The sequence below is a fragment of the Pieris rapae genome, chromosome 2, assembly GCF_905147795.1.
Source record: "Pieris rapae chromosome 2, ilPieRapa1.1, whole genome shotgun sequence".
NCBI classification, from domain to species: Eukaryota; Metazoa; Arthropoda; class Insecta; order Lepidoptera; family Pieridae; genus Pieris; species Pieris rapae.
In genome coordinates this window covers 4,801,761-4,823,605 of record NC_059510.1, presented here as the reverse complement: position 1 = coordinate 4,823,605, position 21,845 = coordinate 4,801,761, and the positions used below count along the sequence as shown (strand labels likewise).

The following is a 21,845-nucleotide window of genomic DNA, read 5'->3' as shown; positions in this document are numbered from 1 at the left end:
TTCATACTCCAAGTATTGTATTTTAGGATAGTGTCTTACATCTATGGTTATCAACTAATTTTAAAAATAAAATTATTGTTATACATAGAACTATTATTTCATTCCAATACTATAATAGATAACAAATAGTAGAAATTGTCACCAATCAGCTTAACCTCAATGTGAGGGTAATTAAAAGACAAATAACTGTTGTTTTTAATAATCGGTTTAAAATTAGTTACGTAGGTCCCGTGGAGTCATTAAACCATCCCATACTTTCACACGAAAATTAAAATTCCTTTTGACTATTACTAAAAAATATCCACAGTTCAAGAATTTATTAAAAACAGTTTCCGGTTATTCCTTATCATCTAAGTCCATATTTTCTGTACTTAAAATGTCCTTATCTTTTTTGACGTCTTTATCTTTCACCTCTTCTTTTGCCTCTACTTTTGTTTCTTTTTGTTTCGATTCAGATTCCTTTTCCTCTCTGAAAATGAGTTAAATTTTTTAAAAATTAGTTTTTGAGTTTTTAATTTAGTTTTGCGTTATAGAAAAAAAAAACGCTTGAAAAGGACTGAACACCATCAAAATCGGCTTAGTGGTTTAACTTTCAGATTTTGTCTTTCTCTGAATTCTATTAAAACTGACTCTGACTGATCTCTATAGATATAAAAATTGAATAAGTTTTTCGAATAATTGTAAAGTGTTACTCCAATTACACATGTACTAACTTGGCCGGTCCGTTGACGACTTCAACGACGTCATCATCTTCGTACTTTATGTTGACCACTGCGTCTGCTTTGCTCTTTATGCTCTTTAGCGCCGCGTGGAAGATCTTGGAACTAGCCTGATATTGAAAAGGGTTTCAAATGAAATTATAGTGTACACTTATGAACGTAAATATTATAAAAAGGTATATCTACATTAAGATTTACTACCAGTTTCCAAATACAAGGGCGCCTCTCTCTGCCACTTTCTTTTTTAATTGCTAGGGACTGCTACAAGCTTTGATTAAGGCCTAGTATTTCTGTATCTTTTTCGTTTTTTTTTAATAGGCAAGTAGACGATAAGCCTAACACAGGCCGTTACATTTCTTTCACCTTAATGCGAGTCTTTATCAAATGGTAAGAAACAGATGCGAATCTAGATCGTAGGGGTCCTCAAGTCAATACTACTGGTTTTTCGTAAATGAACTATATTATTATAATTTTGAGACTACTATAAAAGTGGACTAAATGTATTAGTAAGTATAGTTATAATTATTATTTTAATATGAAAACAAACGCAACTTTTCGCCACGGCTTCTAACACTGATTTAGTTTGATTTGATCTAGTAACATTAGAATTTAGTTTTAATTTAATACTGTTATCAAAACATTAAAAAAAAAACAAACCATAAGCGACGTGATCCTGGCTCTTGCAGCGGCGAGGTCAGCGTTGAGATCGCTGAGTTGGCTCTTAGCACCACGCTCCGCTTGTTGCGTTGAAGCTGCAGTCGCTCTAGCCGCTTTAAGTGCTGCCTGCGCTTGTTCCAGCGCTGTTTGCAAGCGAGCGCGCTCCGCTTGCCATTTAGCGGCCGAGTTCACCAACGCCCCCACGTCCACTATGCGGGATTTGTATGAGACTAAACCTGGTGAAATAAATTTTGTATTAACATAGACTAATTTGGCGCTTTAAGGGCCTGTTTCACAAACAGTGTTAGAGCCAAAGGGAAAAAAAAGGGCCTGTTTCACAATGTCCGGATAAGTTCCAAATAGGCTATTTGTTACTTATTGGTATGATAAATACTATTTTTGCGTTTCACGACTGTCAGATAGCGCTATACGTCATGAAATTCGAAGTATCTTATTTGGAACTTTCTTTCGAATAATAATTTATGTGTTGCATAGCTATTTGGCACTTTATCCATACATTGTGAAACAGGCCCTAATTGTAAGAGATTTGTAAATTGATTTATTCAGATATTGAACACAGTATGCATTTTAATAATTTATTTGTATACTGTTATTGATATTAAAATAGAATCTAATTTTTTTTATAGAACAGGGGGCAAACGGGCAGGAGGCTCACTTGATGTTAAGTGATACCCGCCCATGGACACTCGATGGCAGAGGGCTCGCAAGCGCGTTGCCGGCCTTTTAAGAATTTGTACGCACTTTTCTTGAAGGAAGGATGAATTGGTTCGGAAATACTTCAGTGGGTAGCTGGTTCCACAAATTAAATCTATATATAAATTATTTCGGCATCTAAAGTAATACTAACCTGTATCACTAACGTCCTTCGTCTCTGCGGTAGAAGGTTGTAAAGTGGTGTCCTGTGCGAAAACCGGTAATAAATTACGATTACCGGACGCTATTACCGACTCAATATCGGCAATCTGTAAAATATACTAAAAATTTAGAACATTAAATACAATTTTGCCCGGAATGGGACAACATGCAGACATGCAATATTATATGCCTTAAACAAAAATATGAATATTTCCAATTTATAGAATTTTATCACATGATATTTATGATTTACTTTTTCCGTATACGAATGACTACGACAAATGTGTTTTTTTTCGGAATAAAATTTTAATGGATGCGTTGCCGACCTTTATGTCGTACGTTGTTTCAATATAATATTTTCGATAAGTGTACCGAATGAATAAATGATCTTGTAACATGGAATGTTAGATTCGCAGTTAGTAAATAAATACTTACATTAGATGGTTCTTCACTAGAAACAGCGGAATCCAATGATATATCTTGAATACTGTCCACTCCACTCCCCAAATCTTTAAGTGTTTGAATTAGGGGTCTGAAAATTAAAAAAGCAATTTTAAGTATTGAATAAAGAAGAAATTGAATTTTTTCGTAGTTAAAGAAATCCTTTAATCTTTTCGCTCTGTGCCTTAGCCCTTAGATTTCGGTATATTTTGTGATTGCTTTTTCTAATAGGCAAGAATCAGCAAAGCATCAGTAATAACAGACAAAAACAGTATAAAATATATTTTTTATATACCCTTAAATTTATATGGTTTTAATATTATCGATGCCAACTTGTATCTAACTTCCAAAAAGAGATCGCTCAAATTATTAGTAAATTATTTTAATTAATTTTTCCCACTTACTTGTAACTAAAATTATCCCGAACGCAAACTTTTTCCAGTACAGCTCGTATTTGAGACCTGGAGAGCTGAAGTCCAAGGCTGATGAAAAGGCTCTGCAGATCTTTCCTCGAGACAATTCCACCTCTGGCTGTGTCGAAGTAGACCAGGGATAATAGAAGGTAAGGGTCTGCTGGCAAGTCTACCCCACGACTACGTCTACGCGGGGATTTGCTACGCTCGTCGTCGCTATGAGAGTCCTTTGAAAACGAAAACATAATTAAAAGATAAAGGCGGGAAATAAAAAATATTATGATTATTGAATATTTGAAAAAAGATTGAAACAAGCCCTGGGTTCTTACATATAAGTCTTATTTATGTTAGTCCAGTTATATAAGTCTTAGGGCCTGTTTCACAATGTCCGGATAAGTTCCAAATAAGCTATTTGTTACTTATTTGTAGGATAAACAGTATTTTTGCGTTTCACAACTGTTAGATAGCGCTATTTGTCATGAAATAATATCTTATTCGGAACTTTTATCTTTCGAATAATTTATGTGTTGCATAGCTATTTGGCACTTTATCCATACATTTTGAAACAGGCCCTTCCTTATTTATGTAAGTAAAGTCATTCGTGATAAAAAATGTTAAATGCAAATTTTTCATAGCAATATTAATTGAATCAAATCAAAGCAATATCGGTTTGAAAATAATTATAATAGTGATCAAAGAGAAAAACACGTTTTTAGAATATGGTCTAAGAAACTAACCCGTCGATCACGCCGGCGAGAATCGCGTTTGTCATCCTTTTTGTCTTTATCCTCTTTATCTTTATCTTCTTTCTTTTTATCTTCGTCTTCTTTCTTGACGTCTTCTTTTTCATCTTTCTTGTCTTCTTTTTTGTCGTCTTTCTTCTCGTCTTTAATTTCTTCCGCTTTCTCGGGTAGAGTATACAGTGTCTTGTAGATGTAGAACCCAAAGTCACGCATTAACATCTCATTAAAGAGTTCCGCGAAAACGAACAACTAAAACAATTAATTATTAAGATTATAGGTTTACAAATAACTAGCAGTGTTGGCCTTGTGACTCAAGCGCGGTATCCCGGAGGTCGTACGTTCCTAACGAATGTGATCGTTGATTATATCAAAAAAATTCGCGAACTTGATCGTTTATTACATGAAAAAATCTTTATTATAGGAAAAAATATCACGTAAGAAATATAGAAGGCTCAAACCTGATCAAAGGCGGTGGCTTGTTATTTATAAATAAAATTATAACAAATAATGGGAATCTCTCACAGGAGGCCTATGTCGGCTTGCCGATTAATTATTATCTAGTATTATTTTTGTATTATTTTTTTGTGTCAATTTATTAGATCATCCAAAAACCAGCGGAGCGTCCAAATTTCAATGTCGTCGTTTTTACTTTTATTTAAGTATAAAACTTTAAACTTTAAAAGCAAGTATTTTTTATGGACTGGTATAAGTAATTACAGCAATAAAGGCAATTATTATTATTATTCGAAGAAATCATAAACTTAATTTTTATTATTATTGTATTTTAAACGACTGAAAATATTCTATAATTATAAGCGATTGTTAAATCTTACCTCAAAGCTATGTTCCTTATTATCTGTGACCCGGTAATCCAAAAGTAGAGATAGTGTGGCAACACTGCACCCAAACTTTCCACCTTTTGCAGTCGCAGACGGATGAACAACAATATGAGGTGTGGTTGGGAGTTCATAGCGGGATTTAATCATTTGCTTTTCTTTTTCAAGCTAAAAGGATAAATAGGTTTATTTATTTTGAACTGGCACTTAAAATGTTTACAGACTAGTTATGTGCCAGCCCTGCACCTAACAATATAGGATTTCTGCTGACGAAGGACGCCACCGGCGACGCTAGATATAGTACTTAGTTTTAAGAATTCATTCTTGTAAGCATCGCGCTTCAGATCACTCTATTAATTTGTAATTATAATAAATTAGTTTAATATTAAATTGGTTTTTTTTGGAAAGCACCGGCGGGTGAAATATAATTGACTAAACCTTAATAAATACACAATGAATGCGTATAGTGTTAGTGTGAAGTTGCGTGTGTAATGTAACATAATTGGCTAAATTTAGTGACATTAAATATCTGGTATTCTAAGGACTATTTTTATAGGGTTACGAGGGGGATTAAATATATCGTGTTAAAAAAACTTAGGAGGAACTGAGAACAGTAGCCTTTCGTCCTTTCGGAGGTCCTTCTCCGGAGGATTAAATATTTAAAAATAGTTATATAACGCAGCAATTGAGGACGTTCGAAAATATATTTGTATGTCGTCCAGAATTTGACACCGTTAAGATATTAATATTGAAGAAGGAACACGATTTCTTAAAATCATTAATATTTAAAAAAAACCCCTTACTTTAGCCTGTTTTTGATAAATTTGAAATTATGGCTTCATTTGTTAAATATACAGAATTGAGTTAGTGTCGTTACTTCAATTTATGTTTGTCTTAATAATTAAAATAATAGGAATAGCAGTTAACTAAAGACATTTACCTTTTTCTTATCTTCTTCAATTTCCTTCTCTGTTTTCGGCTTTTCTTTCTTTGCTTTGTCATCTTTCTTTTCCTTATCGTCTTTTACGTCTTTCGAATCTTTATCGTCTTTCTTCTCTTCTTCCTTTTTGTCTGGTTTATCTGTTTTCTCCATATTCTTTTCTTCAGCTTCAACTTCTTTGACTTCTTCATCCTTAGAGGCTTCCGTTTTGATTTCTTTTACGTCATTTTCTGAAGGTTTTTCTTGTTCATCATCATCATCTTCTACTTCCATTATCTCTTCTCCTTTTATATCCTTATCTTGTTCTCCTTTTATCAGTTTTGAAAGACGCGAAATGAGTTGAGATCGTATACCTATAAATTGATAAAATATTTAAATCTCTTAGAGCAGAAGCAAACAGAACAAAACAATATTTTTCGCGATGTCAAACCAAAAGATTAATGTAAAAAATCATGAATTATAAATGACTAGGTATAAGAGAATTTTGTAATATTTAAACATCTAATTAATCTCAAAATATGCCAGAACAATAAAAATAAAAACTCAACTTCTGCATATTGAATTATGAGACACGGGTAACAAGAAATCCATATAAATAGAACTCTGCTAAATTGACAATTAACATTTACATGACACTCAATGCTCTAGTATTTCTTATGTTGTTTATGGATTTTATTATTCATTATTATATGTCTCACCTTTACAGCTTACACCGCGCGCTCTTAACTCATGTCTCAAAGCGTCAACTTTAATGGTCCTTAGATCAATTTTTGAATAGTGAGTTGGTTCAAGTTTAGCCTCATCGTCATCATTCTCATCAATAGTTATCGTGCTATCCAGATCTTGATTCTCCTAAAAAACACAAAACTTTCAGCACCCAGCGGAGCATCCAAATTTCTGTGTCGTCGTTTTTACTTTTATACTTCAAAACTTTAAACTTTAAATGCAAGTGATTCAGTAAACCTAGCTACTTCTATACAGGAACCTGTCCTTCGCAAAGGTCTCCACCTATCGGAGAGTTGCAGACAGGACGCCATTGCGCGATCGCAAAGGCTGCCGAAGTCCTTAAAGCACGCAGCCGGAAGCAAAACTAAACAAAACTGGGAAACAAACAATTTGTGATCTCTCCGGGATGTCCTCTGCCGTTGTAGACTGGATGGCGTCGGGGCGCAGAGCCCTGAGGGCTGCGTCTTCCGCGGCCTTATAGCGCTCCCCGAGGCCGGCCCACTCGGCCCCCGCCAACTGCACGGCCCACACGTCGGGCAGGAACAACACCACACACTCAAGCCGCGATTTCCCACCGCTCTCGCGCCAGTAGTAAAACTCCACCATTCGGTACCTGTACGGTTAATTATGTTAATAAATACTCACTGCTAGACCGCTCCCGGCAGACACACATCCTCTACGCGAAAATTAATCAGCGCTTTTAGCCTCCGCTTCCGAAAGGTCGCTACGGAATCGCCCCCCATACTCTCACATATTGAATGTGTGCTGTACAATGTTTCACTTTTCAATTAATATCGAAAGTTTCTCTTTGATGAAAAATGTTCTAAGAATATTTACTTAGCACGGTCTTTATTATCTTGAAACTTTTGATATTAATATGAGAATAAACATATCTGCAAAATAGCTGCGAATGTCCCAAAATCAACAAAAACTTACCATTGAGTGCATTCAGATAGATCAATGCCAGTAAGTGCTTTACATGTTCGGATTGCAGTTTTAACTAATACTCCAGGATCTGATTCAGGCTTTTCTCCATCAAGAGATGGACTCCAAGGTCCACCTATAGCAAAATTTTCAGTACCCTTGCCTTTTTGACCCACAAGAAACTTAATCAATCTAGTAGGATGTAATGGTGATTTACTACTGCGTTTGTCTTTTTCATCTACTTTGGTTAGACCACATTTCTGATAGAGGGACTCCAATGTTGGCATACTAATGAGCATTACCTAAAATTAAAATTTAAGATTATAAGCATTTTTTTTATTTGGCTTATAAACAATTGCCAAAATATAATAATTAATTTACCTTTGCTGAAAAGCGATAATCTGCATCTGGTGGTTCAAGAACTGCATCGTTTGGGTTAGGTGTTGAGACTGCTTTATCCATGATATGATATTGACAGGAGCTATTTAGAGAAAATGGTGATTGAGGAGGGAATGTTTCTCCCCATTTTACGTGAGCGTTGAAAAAGTCAGAAGGTATGTACAGATTATTATATCTCTGACTTATTGCAGGAACATCCATTTTTTGACTGAAAACATGATAAAATTTAAAAAAATTAGTAATATTGGCTATGATGTTTAAGACATCAAAAGTAAATCTTAATCCAATACAATATATTGACTATTAAAAATTCTTTTATGTAGTGCTTACATATCAAGGGGCATCTTTGGTACTCTGACCATATACTTGACAGGAGATGGCTGGTGTACAATGGGACGTTTCCGAGGGGGTGAATCACGACGGTTGCGACTGTCGCGTCGATCACGCGAGCGTGAACGACTTCTTGAACGGGAGCGTTTCTGTAATAATACAGGTTATTCAGAAATAATAAACATAGGTGGTACAGTTTTGTAAGCCTTCTTTCATTTGATTCAAAAATAGGCAACTAAATAAACTGATAAGCTTTGTGGGAACAACTAGATGGATAATGATAGAAATTCTAACTTCCAATTATCATATTACATCATAATGAAAAATTGTCTGCCCCACCACCCAAAGAAATGCATTCTGTACATAAGACACTTTTTAACAGAAAATATTTTACAAGTAGCCCCTGAATTACTTTAAAGAATCAATATTACATTATTATTATATTAGGATACCTATTATAAATATAGTAGAATTGGTTTATTTTCTTGTAGTGTGAAGTTACATCTGCTTGAAGTAACTTACAACATTTGAGGGGTTACAGAACATGTTTTTTAATGAAGCATGATTATTATAAATAAAATAAATATAAACTAAATTTCAATTAATAAAAGGGAAAGACTATTTATTACAGACTAAAATAAACCTACCCTATCATCCCTCCTTGAGGAGCGATCATCTCGACGATCATCATTTCTCCGAATCATCATAGGTTTCTTATTTGGGGGTGGTACAGCAGCATAATTATTAGGTTTTGAATTTCCCCCCTTCTGATTTGGATTGTTTTTGGGTAAAACCTGCACCCTAGTTGCATTCCATTTAAATGGCATATTAGGGTTGTATGTTGCTTCAACAAGTACTCTATCATTTACTTTAGGTATAATGCCTTTAGCACATACAGAGATTTGGTAGAAAACGTCATGATCAACAAAACCAAAATCATTATGTGTCTTTGTGACGGTACCGGTAAAAACTCGCTGTTCATTTCCTTGAGGTGCTTGATTTGCAGTATTTTGGTACATATTTGGATTCATAGCACGCGGTGTAGGATACGCTACAACATTTCCTGGGTACATCTGGCCTTGCGCCATCTGATTAAGAGGCATTTGTCCACCCATTGACATAGCCATACCGCTTTGAGTTTGCATCATACCTGGATTAAAAACTGCTGCTGTTTGCTGAAAAGGCATAATACTTTGTTGTGACATCATGGCATTTGGATCCATTATTTGAGGATTGATGCCGGTTATATTTGAGTTTACATTTGAGCGAGCCCACGGCGGGTTTTTCGCTCCACTTCCAGTTTGCATTTTTGGACACTGTTTTCAACTATTAACATAAACTACTTATGCACCAGGATAGTGAATTACAGCATTAAGGGGAAAAATATTGAAAAAGGTTCCAAAACCCCAAACATTGAGTAATCAATAAAATAAAAATAAGGAATTTCAAAGACCAAATCTGCAATCACAGAGCACAGATCAGAGAGTAGAGACTTTTAAACCATAGTCTACCATAGATGCATAGCATAGCCTTTTTATTTAATTTTTACTATAGATACATTATTAAATAGTACTATAGAAATATTTTTTTTTGTCTTTTTTGTAACGGATAAACGCAACAGTAAAAGTTATAACTATTGCCATAAAATTAAGAAAAAAAAACGCAACAGTACATTTTAATGAATGTCTCTAGGAAGTTTAATTGCAAACCACAACCCTTCTAATCTTTAATCAAAAATCCTGCTTCTTCAAAACATATTTATATTTATAGGAAATTGTTATTTTTATACAAGAAGCTCTCAGTAATGTCTAATGTCTAGTATCTTACTCATATATCAACTCATTGAAACATGTAGTGTAGTGTAGTAAATGTAAGGGTGCGTCCACATCTGGATAATATGCCGCAAATTTGCAGCTCGCGAGCAGTTTGCGATTTGCGCGAGTTTGTGGTACTAGTAGTAATAGGGTATGTTATTTCTCTTTCTATTTTTATTGCCATATTTCATTACATTAAGTAAATAAATGCCTTCTAAATCATTGGACTGATTACATTTACTATAGGTTTTAAGTTGACGCTGATATAACCGAACTCGTACAAAATTTTTCAGTTCACTTACAAAAATTTGTAAAATAAAGGGAAAGTATAATGTATGTTAACTTGAGTTCATTGTTCTTGATTTATAAATCAAATATATATGTTCCTCATCTCTTAGGACAAAGAGATGTTTATTAAGAAGAGAGGGGATTCACTGCTGGTAGTACCATTTTGTCACCCTTTATTCAATAGAAGTTCTCTCTTTTACTGCAGTCTAATTTATTTAATTAAGTTTATAAACTTAATTAAATAAATTAGACTGTTGATTAATAATCAATATTGATTTCGCAATTATATTTACCGCTATTACTCTATATTTTCTTATATTTACTACTTGAAAAGTAGTGTAAATATAATACATCAGGATGATTTTCGTTTAATTTTTTTCCATCTTTTTCTGTGAAACTGTGTTTACAGTGTGATAAAAAGGTACAGATTTGTAGATACTTTAGTTAATGCACGGTGTATTAGACTGATTTCTTTTTTATGAATAAGAGGTATGACTAAGTAAATTAATTAAGGATCACACTAAAATGACATTGAGTTGTGTTTGACTAGTCCAGATTCAAGGTATAACATAACAATTCTCATATCTCATACGTAAAAAAAAGGTACAGATTTGTAGATACTTTAGTTAATGCACGGTGTATTAGACTGATTTCTTTTTTATGAATAAGAGGTATGACTAAGTAAATTAATTAAGGATCACACTAAAATGACATTGAGTTGAGTTTGACTAGTCCAGATTCAAGGTATAACATAACAATTCTCATATCTCATACGTAAACATATTTTGACGTTATCGTAAATTATTATGTTTGTTTATTCAGTAGTAGCAACTCCTAGTGCCGGGAGTTACCGCTTTTACGCACTTTACTACACAAGTACACAGCGAGAACATATCAAGACTAGAAAATTTCTCATTCACAAGTCAGAAACTCGACGTGACGGCCTGTTGGAACTTTTCACATATTTGCTCGTGAAAAGCGCGGGAAAAATATTCGATATCTACACACTACAGACGTATTTGCAAAATTCTAGTGTTTTTTTTATATTTCTTTACCTTTGTGGAGGTCAAGGTGCAGTTTAATATTAGATGTTGGGCATAGTGCCAGTATGTTAGTAAACAGTGCGATTTAAAAATAATGACAATTGTATACCAGTGATATCAAATATAATTGATAAAAAAACAGTCGATATTAAAGAGGTTTTTGTGAAGGTGTAAAATTTAAAACAAACTATAGTAAGAAAAACAAGGAAGTCTAATCGTATCTCTGTGTTTCGTATCTCATGAGTAAATTGAATTAGAGTAGTTATGAAGTTAGTAAAATGAGCGTCGATATGAAATCATCAGCCCAGGAGGGGTCAAGTCAAATTCAGAACGTCCCTGACAGGAATGTAACAAGATCAAGGGCTCCAAAACAAACTCTAGAGGCAAGACTATGGGATTTATTGCAGCCCCTGGCGAGGCTATGGGGCATAATTACAGCCGTAGGTAAGACTTCCGTTCAAGAAAAAAAGGTCAAATTAATATATTTAAAAAATCTCATAAAATTGGTTAAAAAAGCTAGAATCGTTTTGTTATTAGAAAATATTACACTTTTGCAACAGTAGACAATTTTCAATGCTATGGTAAAAAAACAACTAAAAAGCACTTCTTAATGACGTGTAGGTACATATACGTGTATACACGAAGAATATTATGGTGTGCATTAAACAGGGTTCATACCTTTGATACTCTACTCTTTATGTCAACAGTGATGAGCGGTGCTGGGGCAGAGCTTACGGTACTGGAGTATGATGTAGCACCGGCTTTGATGTAAGTTCTTCTATTAATTTATTTTCTCTTGTATTTTGTTGGTCGTTTATATGGAGTTAACAGTCGATTCCAATTTCGACCCTTTATCTAATTAAGGACCATGAATTACTGCTTCGATTAATGAAGTTGTTTAATCTATAATTAGGTTCGGCTTTTTGACTATTTTTTTTTGTTTATCAGAGCCGGAGCGGCGTTAGTATTAATTATGGAGACTATGTGGGTGATTGCTCTCTTTGTGGACTTGCTGGCTCGTCGTGGGGAGTACACACTTGGTTTGAGATGCTGGGACTTCTTCAGATGGTGCTGTGGTAGGGCGCGAGCGCCATTCTATGCTTGCGTGGCAACTGCTCTGCTCTTTGCCAATCTCACACTACTTGCGACAGTATCGGGTAATATATTAGAAATTTGTGTATTGCGTCAAGCCCCAACTAGAACCGGGATAGACACATTTCGGGGCATTTCTATGACCTCATGCAAAACGTATATAACGTATTCAGCTCATATAATATAATAATACAGGTTTAAAAAGAAGTAAAGCATTTTCGAAAGAAAAGGTGTGAGTTTGTAAGCCTGAAGAATCAATAGATTTTAGACTAATAACAATTCAAATAAAGAAATTCTAACGAGTGCCTTTGCTGGCTGGCTGATATGGGAATAAATATTGTTATGGCTACTAATCTGGGTCGTTTCTCTCTGATTTTTCCATTCGCACATATCGTCGTCAACGACCTAGCTCACAGCGAGTTTTCCCGATATTTTCTATTCTAAGAAATTGTCTATAGCGAAAACATTTATCACAAAACACGGTTAAACTATAGTTATTGTTGCAATTAAAAGCCTCAACCAATAAATATGTCGAATGATAAGTGCGTTTGTATTCGTTATAGTTGAAATATTTTGTGATACATTTAATAAATTTCTATTCTTTTGGGATACATCTCTCTCGCTTCGCCTCTATTTATCCGATCTTATTGAGATACGTTCAGCAAAACAATTTTTCATATAATTCATAATTTTAATTAAAATATAACATTAAATACCACCGCTACGGTTATAATGACATACCCGTGTTTCAATTCCGAACACATACAGCATAATCCGATTTGTCAAATTTTTCAAACATAAATATGAAGTTTGACTGCTGTTGTAATTAGATAGTCAAATTTTCGCATAATTTAACTACCTGTTTTACTCGTTGTGAGGTAGACTTTGTTTTTTTTTATAGAACAGGGGGCAAACGGCCGCCCATGGACACTCTCAATGCCAGAAGGCTTAAATAAAAATAAATTTAAATATGTACTACAGGCTTAAAAAGAAGTAAAACATTTTCGAAAGAAAAGGTGGAGGTTCGTAAACCTGAAAAATCAACAGATTTTAGACTAATAACAATTCAAATAAAGAAATTCTAACGAGTGCTTTTGCTGGCTGGCTGATATGGGAATAAATATTCTCATTCGAACTTAATTTTATATTTAAAAATATAAGCTTTCTACGAAAATAGTTCGTATATGTTCTGATATTACTAAAAAACAAAGTCAGAATTTCGTGTGCGATAAATAGTCATATCACGTACTGGTGTAATGTAATGAGTTCAGACTTCAGAGGAGATTCGTCATATTTTCCCAAAAAAAAAATCCTTTCACGATTTCCGTGCATGAATTATTCCGTCTTGCGTATTTAAAGTGTTACTTAATTCTATTAACCATCGCATATAATTTAATTACCTTATTATAAATTAAAAATAAACGTTATTATCATATAATATATCAAGCTACTACCGTAAATCAGTTTTTACTTAGTTTTCAATATGTCTTTAGTAATTTTTTTTTAGAATATCAATTAATATAATATTTTATGTGCCGTGCCAAAAAAAGTAGTTAAAGCACAGTATTAATTTGTTTTTGATAAGAATAGAAAAGCTTGCTTCATTCAATTTTAAGTAAGTAATACCAAAGTGACTTGAGTTTTTGGCTGTCAAAAAACTGTAGCCTGTTTTAGAATCTATAACCTTGACGTTTTGTATATGAATGCTAAGATTGTTAATTAATTATCAGGTGGAATGTTATTAGTACTAGCCGCCCTACGAGCAGCAGTGCCCTTCTCGCCTTACGCTCGCCAAGGGCCTCATTCACCAAGGGCGGGCAGTTCCTTGCTGAGCCAACATGAGAATCTACCAGACGTCTACTATAACGCAGCTACTGGTAATGATGAAAGGTCGGTGATTTTTTTGTTCAAGGCGTTATCTTTAGTGTTTGAATGTAATTATAATACCATATTTCCGTGTGGTTTAATCATAGCTGAATTATTTTATAATTTATATTTAATTTTCTCGAATACGGAATTTTGAAATCATATCAATACATTCGCAAAACAATATCATTCCTTCTTAGAAAAAAACAATTAAAATAAAATATTTTCTAATTGTATCCTATTACGTTGGTCTTCATATGTTTCAGAATGTTTTTTCAACCTATTTTCAGATGCGAAGAAATGACAGTTTTAAATGTACAATCTCCGAAGAAATCACGTTCTGTTTCACCGAAACCGAAGCTTTTGGAAATATAAAACGTATTTTAAATTGTCACTTGAATGTATTTTATTATCAAAGTGATTTAAATATCATTGGTATATATCAAAGGCATATTTCTTTACGGCCTCATTAAAATACTATTACATGTAAACAAAATGGTAACCATAGTAACCGAAATCATACCCTTTTTACAAGGTCATTAAGATTTAATATTGTTCTATTACTAAAATAGGTAGGTAGCCTTTGCACAGTTTGTTGTGTTGATTTATTGATCCAGATTGAGGAATTTGATCAGTTCAATGCAACCACCATATAAATATAATACGTAGCTTTGACCGACCACAATTAAAATTAAAGTTATACATATTCAGAAGTAATTTATTAAGAACTTTACTGTAAGTAAGATCTAGAACTACTTTGTATACTTATATAAAACTAGATACTTAAAAATAATTATTAGTTAAATATCGAATAAGAAACTGTGATAGTTTGTGTAAGTGTTCGTGTGTTTCATTTGTTAATAAATAGTAAATAACAATACATCGTTTTATTTTACGACTTTGAAAATGAAGTTGTTCACTGTTTTTGACTTAACACAGCGTAGTATGAATAAGCAGCTTTCATAATCTGAAAAATATATTTTACTAATAAAATACGATAATGAAAGATTTTCCTTATTAATTAACACATTGAATTCTTAACCAATGGATGCAAATAGCCGAAAACCAAAACTTTTTATGGCGAATTTCGATTAAGTAAATATAAATGTTTTAAAAATGTGTATAAATGTTCATTATTATTTTTATTAAAAAAACATTTTTCGGTTCCGAGTGGTCGGAAGCACGTCGGGTGCCGAATACTGGGATCCGAGAGCTAGGGATGGCAGTGGTTTAAAAAAATGAAAAAATGACGCTCGCACGGATCCGAGTTCGCGGCATCGCTACTATGGCCCCGCTCCACTCGGATCCGAGAAAAGAGCACTTAATGTGTGTGTGGGGTAAATAGGGTCACCAAAACGTTTCAAATAGTTCAATGCAATTACTGTATTTTGCATTTAATAATTAAAATGTATCTACATATTTTTTTGATAACAATTGGCATGATTTAAGTACCGACAGAGAGTTCAGATTTGAAACGGCACATTTCTTTTGGTTTATTCTGTTCAATACTTACTGCTAGAAAGCAATTGTTGTCCATATTAGCAAATCCAGCTGCAGTCAAACGTAGAGGCCTCTGTGTTCTCATCATAATCATTATTAATAGGGGGCGAAGGTGCGGCGACATTCGCTCCCATTTGCATTGCATTACAGACTCTGATACTAGACTAGCCTGCAACATGCCTTTAAAGACTTATCTGGTAATAGCGAAAGTATTAAGAGATGCTTGAATAGCCTTATTAGGCTTTTTAAGTGAAACTACCGTGTATATTTGTATTCTCATCTTTTATATACTTTTAAACTGTATACTAGCCTGAATAAAATAAGAAACCCCCAAATAACATGGCGTTTTTGAACTAGAAATGTCGGTGTGTTTCATTGCCCATTTTGTAAGAGTAATAGGTAATGTAATAAAGAATCACACATATATGCATCTAATTGCTCATAGACACCATATGCATATAAGCTCGTATGTTCATGACGAAACGAATTGTTTGGCACAGATAAAATATCATACTTGCAAGATCCATATGCATAATTTTATACCCCAACGTTCTGGAATCTTCAAATGATAATGTAGTATGTATACATACATGGGAAAGTTATAAATTTTGAGAGGCATCCATCGGATTTATAATTTTGTTAATGATTATGAGAATATAAAAATAGTTTATTCGAAGAAGTTATTAAAACGATTCTCTTCGAGGAATGTCGATTTGGTTTGTTTCATTTTGCAGTTAACAAATAATGTAACTGCACATAATTCTCCGAAGGAGCTCGCTGAACTCTAACAAGTTTTATTAATTTCTTTTTTGATACTCGCACGTCAACGGGAAAATAAATGCATATTCCAAACTACAAATTAAATAATAAAGTTTTTGTTATATTACGAAATTGAATTGTATGACGTCCTACGGCTAAACGTAATTTTGGAAAGATTTAAATTTATTGTAATTAACGTAATTTCAAGTTGTTTGAAGAAACCGAATTGCCACCAAATTTTTTTAATAAAATTCCGAAATTCCATCAGAATATAGGGAAAGTTAGTCGGTAGGGAAAAAGGGACTAGAACTTTAACTTATAGCGGTGTATAAGAACGAAAATAATATTTGTAAGTTATAGTATTATGAAACCTACGTTACCTAATCATATCATAATTCATTTACGTTTATGAGACACGAAGTCACACGGTTGAATACACACAAAGTAACTATACGATTAATCACATGATAAACATTACTTGGTTGGAAAAAGTATGCCACGAACTTACTTGATATGTCAGTTCATTCGCTGTGAAGCACTGAATAGCCAACTGTATAATCATAGCCGCAAAAAAAGCTAATGATGTAACCAGTCGTATGGATTTGAAACTAGATGCATCTTGCTATAAAATGTTATTTTATAATATTAATGAAATGTTAGTATAGCTATTATAATTATTGGCTAATCATATTAAGTTACAGATTTTATTTTTCGCTAAATCAGATATTTTTTAATTTTATATAAAATTTCAAATATCTCCGTCTCTTGTGGTGCGGTCCCTTATTTTATACAAATATATATATTTATATATATACGTACACACACTAAGTAATTTACTAATACTCATATATCCATACATTTACAGTACTATTTCTTTTATTCCTAAAAACTATTATCTTACTAGGTCCTACTAATTTCCAGAAAAAAATCTGTTGAAATTATTAACCGAAATGTTCGAAGTCATTTGCTAAATCGAACATTTCAATAGAAAACCTCCTTTATTTAAAAAAATCGCTTAAGGTTAAAGAACAGAACTTTTAATCCGAGATCACATTTACGCATTTTCTCATTACAATAGAAGGAGAATTACTAGATACTATTATATTTATAATAGCATTGTGATTTATAAGATTAACAACGAGCTAATTACTGTTATTAATTAGAGACCGTTCCGCATGAAAAACATCGTGCAAGATATTTTTTCATACAACCTTACCGAAACTTGAACCATTACAACGCAAATCGCCGCCATACTGGATAGAAGCTGCGTCATAAAGCCATAGGAATACGTCTTCGCAAATTTCTCTACGCATCTGTAAGGAAAATCACGGAGAACAATTAATTAGTAGGGTATCTCATAAGGGACCTATATGCTATCTTCTCGGGTCCCTCATATCCTGCCTCCCGGTATCAGATAGATAGTTTATTAATGAAATGTTTAAAGAAGTTAACAAAAATTTCCGTCTCATAAAAGTTTTATTATATTGTTACGAGCTAGGGCATTGGATAGAAAATGCCGTAGATTCATTTCTTTATAAATCAATGAATTTTTAAACACAAATTACTAATTACACACACAAAATACAGTCACTGATCACTTTTAATACGCACACTTCACCCACTCAATGTCTTCACTTTATTGTCGTCATAACAATATTATTATAACTTTTTTATTCTAACGGTTTGATATGTAAAGGGAAGAATATCTTGGAAAATCTTTATTATTCTAATCACGCAGTATAATATCACGACTAAAGATTATAATGGATACCATTAGAATTAATAAAAAACATTCTTTAAAAAATAAAAAATGTATAGGACATAGGTGACGTTGGATATTAAAACTAATATTAGAGATTCTAATAAATAATAAATCTGTAATTAAGTAATATTTCAGAAAATAAAGTCTAGATTACCCAGCCAGATTGCGATTTTCCTATTATATATACCTATTGAAGATTTTACAATTACTATGAAGTTACAGCGTAGCTAATTTAATACAATAGACACCAAGTTTAAATTTTCTTCCAGAATTTAAATTCGTTAAAGAAATTTTATATTATTAAGGTTAAAAAAGTATTTAAATTACTTAATTTTTTTAATAAAATCTAATATAAAACCTATGCCTTTTTATAGTGTTGATAATCCTTTTCCTAGTAATTTGATGTTAAATCATGCTTTTAAAACAAATACGAAATAGTATCTAGTATTGTTGATTGCTACATCTCCTACAGTGTGCCTTATTATTATTATTACCTAGCGTACCTAGGCTACGTAGTACCTAGCCTACTATAGCGTCAAAGTATTTGAAGATTTATCACAAACTATGCTCCCCTTCATATCGCACTAGAGGTGAATATGAAGTGCCGATTATGTTGATTCAGGCGTGAGAAAAAAGCATTTTATATTACAATATTTGGGCGGTAATCCGAGAATATTGCGTCGTATCTTTATAGAAACCTGGTTTTTATTACTTGCAGGAGTTTTGAATGATCTCGCGTCGGGTGATAGATATATTGGTAATTTAAAATTCTACTAAACATAAGAAATAATTGATTTACTACTCTAGCCTTTTTATGCGCGTCATTTAAATGCTTTTTTATGCGCTGTTATCTTTCCCTATGCAATAAACATGAAAATATGATTGTGTCCGCTTTTCTTGACACATTAGCGACCATAAAATAACTAATTATCATACTAAATAGCTGTTTAGTTGGAGATTGAACTCAGAAGACAACATTATTATAGGTGACATGCCAAACTTGTCTAGACTTATGATAATGTACATGTTTTCAACGAAATATACGATTAAATAACGTTCAATTATCTTTTATGAGTGTAATTTTTAAGGGGACCTAAGTCAGTCTATCTAGGTAAGAAAAGTTAAATAGCACTTTAAATAATTTAAATGATTTGCAATCTAAAACATGCCACTTAATAAATTATATCAAAATTCGTTTCCTTTTTTCAGTCTAGAGCCGGTTTTTGATCATACATATTTCATTTGTCATGATAGTTTCACTTATCTAATTGGTTATCGGTAAGTTGGATTTTGAATAGAGGGTATTTGTAATATGGGGTAAGGGACCTCTATCCGTTGTTACGTCTTAGAAACAATTCAAGAAATATTGAACTCTATGTAAAGTTAAATATAATGCAGCAGTAACAATAAATTTTAAATTGTACAAAAACGTAGTGCAGCGTATTTGGAACTAAACGGAAGCAAATGCATAGGTACATCCTTCGAATACTAAATGTATGCTTTAGTACTGTTAGATTTTAGAAATTGAAAGTACCGTTTTGATAAATTATACTTGACGTGTATCGTAAACGATATATAAGTGAACTTACGAAATCAACAACTGATGCTGTCGAATACAATCCATTAGAGCTGTATTTAAAGCCTTTTCAAAATCTTCTTCCTTATTCATTCTTAGATCCAAATCTGCAGTATTACTCGCATCTTTAGCTAGCTTCATTCTAGTGCGGTCATAAACTGTTATCAGTGCCTCTTGCAGTATCGCAAACTGATTACTCATGTGAAGTATAACTGACCCTATGAATGTATCTATTGTCATTACGATGTGACCCGTCCATAATAGACCTATTGTTTCTAATAAAAATGTAGAAATGTAAGCTTTATCCGTCTGATAAGTCCATGGTATATAAATTGGTTGAGGTAATGTCCTCGGCGGCCTTTCAGTGTCGTTATACAGTGGAAAATCGGCTTTCCACCTTATATCTTGTATGATGCCGTATACATTACTATTTCCAATTGTTATCCATCCAAAGAAGAGAAATGCACCAGTCAATATTCGCGTAACTTTAACTGTTCGTCTATTTCGTTCGTTGTTCTGATAGAACATTTGCAAGTCGATTTCCAAAATGTGCACGATTTCCTGTATGTCCTTGTTCTTAAAGAAAAATATATAGAGCTTTATGAGTGTTAAATTATGAGTGATGACAAATGAAAGGCTGAACATGAAGCGGTCGAGATCTTTCTCTCCAACGAACGGGTCAACTGTCTCCAGACCGACGAAACCCGCGACCCAAACCAATTCTGTGAGTATGGCATAGTAAAGGTATACTCCAGGAAAATTCCTGGTATCACCCTCGTCAGGGTGGTGCCAGTATCCTAATCCTAGGAAACGCAGTAAAAGAAAATGCATTGCAAAATAGCGGCGAGGTCCGTCCATTCCTTTTGATTACTCTAAGCAATTCAATATACTCTTCCAACCGAAATTTAGTCAGTAACGTAATAATTATTGTATTTCCGTACAATTTAGTAGCGAAAGCGATTTTGTTCTTTTAAATGAAATAATTATAAATACATCGACTAAAATGCAACCCTAAGTGTTTGTTGGACAAAGGATACTGAAAACTCGTGCTCGGTCCTCGAACGACAAGATCGATTAAAAAAACAAAAGCAAGGGTAATTGTATTATTTTGTTTATATTTGTCCCACTCATCGGCCGGTGTCACAAATTTACTATGAATTGTTTATGTTGAATAAAAAAATATTGTTTTCTTTTAATTGTAACGACTATCTTCTTTAAATATATAATGCTACTGTACGTGAGTATGTAACTTAACTCCTCTTAAACGGCTGGACCGATTTGAATGAATTTATTGTATGCCGAACGCAAACACATGGTGGCTCCCTGGATGGCTTAGATTCACAAATCAGCCCGGCGCGGATGGCGATGCAATCGGTAACTCGTTCATTAATTTATACAGCAAACAAACAGGTAGTAAGTATATAATATTATATAAGGCTTCTGTGTATGTATTCGTAATTAAACTCTTAAACGGCTGGACAGATTTTGATGGAATTTTTTGTGTATTCAAGTGGAGTTGAGAATGTTAACATTATTTGATATTTTTGTATGTAAGACGTGTATACAGGACGTCTGTCCGCTAGTAGTAACTATAAATAGAGTGTAAAACTTTCATGGTTTATTGAAAATAAACCTAATTACATATAATTATTCTTACATTTTTGTAATTTATATATACAAGTATAGAAACATTATTTGTATTAAATAAAATTTTTATTCAGTAAAATATTATTGTACTACAACTGAAATGACTAATAAAATATTAGCAGAAATATATTCTAGTATTGTCATTAAACGGTGTAATCTAATTGGTACTTTCAGAATAACGTGTAAGGTATTATTTGAAGCGAACATTTAATTGCAGGGCTTTTAACGCCGGTCATTTAGCTTAATAGCATTATCATATTTTAGTAAGGTTATAGACGTAGGTATAAAGAGACCATACTTGGATGGCCTTGCCCACCCGAGGATGTCAAGTTACTGATCTGATACTTAAGCAAATTCACACAAGTGCCGAAGAAAAGCATGGTGAAAATTCCTACAACTACTAGATGGACTGACCAGTTTAAGTCTGCCGAAGGAGGTTCACTCAATAAGTACAACAGGATTACCTCTAATAGGCAACGGTGGCGAAGCGTATC

At 33.2% G+C, this 21,845-nt stretch overlaps 3 protein-coding genes across 4 annotated transcripts; 1 reads left to right on the top strand and 2 right to left on the bottom strand.

The window, feature by feature from the left end:
* Positions 1 to 20: 20 nt before the first annotated feature.
* Positions 21 to 9,483, bottom strand: LOC110996523 (cell division cycle and apoptosis regulator protein 1-like). Its single transcript, XM_045631559.1, has 15 exons — positions 8,652 to 9,483; positions 8,005 to 8,153; positions 7,657 to 7,882; positions 7,288 to 7,577; positions 6,739 to 6,964; positions 6,324 to 6,477; positions 5,626 to 5,978; positions 4,683 to 4,853; positions 3,844 to 4,098; positions 3,098 to 3,333; positions 2,688 to 2,784; positions 2,245 to 2,359; positions 1,377 to 1,612; positions 714 to 829; positions 21 to 469 (listed from the first exon to the last, which is right to left on the bottom strand). The coding sequence occupies exons 1-15, from the start codon at positions 9,309 to 9,311 to the stop codon at positions 337 to 339; spliced, it is 3,417 nt and encodes a 1,138-aa protein (XP_045487515.1). The 5' UTR covers positions 9,312 to 9,483; the 3' UTR covers positions 21 to 336.
* A 1,455-nt stretch (positions 9,484 to 10,938) lies between these two features.
* On the top strand, positions 10,939 to 14,985 carry LOC110996473. Of its 2 annotated transcripts, none has more exons than XM_022264146.2 (5): positions 10,939 to 11,593; positions 11,857 to 11,917; positions 12,098 to 12,306; positions 13,987 to 14,131; positions 14,398 to 14,985. In XM_022264146.2, exons 1-5 carry the CDS (start codon positions 11,428 to 11,430, stop codon positions 14,480 to 14,482), a joined length of 666 nt encoding a protein of 221 aa, XP_022119838.2. In that variant the 5' UTR covers positions 10,939 to 11,427; the 3' UTR covers positions 14,483 to 14,985. The 2 variants fall into 2 exon arrangements, with proteins under 2 accessions (XP_022119838.2, XP_022119837.2); XM_022264145.2 differs by having other exon boundaries at positions 13,972 to 14,131.
* On the bottom strand, positions 14,950 to 20,583 carry LOC110996472 (odorant receptor 49b-like). Its single transcript, XM_022264144.2, has 5 exons — positions 19,718 to 20,583; positions 17,583 to 17,679; positions 16,875 to 16,988; positions 15,621 to 15,776; positions 14,950 to 15,074 (listed from the first exon to the last, which is right to left on the bottom strand). Exons 1-5 carry the CDS (start codon positions 20,560 to 20,562, stop codon positions 15,024 to 15,026), a joined length of 1,263 nt encoding a protein of 420 aa, XP_022119836.2. The 5' UTR covers positions 20,563 to 20,583; the 3' UTR covers positions 14,950 to 15,023.
* Between the last annotated feature and the right edge of the window lie 1,262 nt (positions 20,584 to 21,845).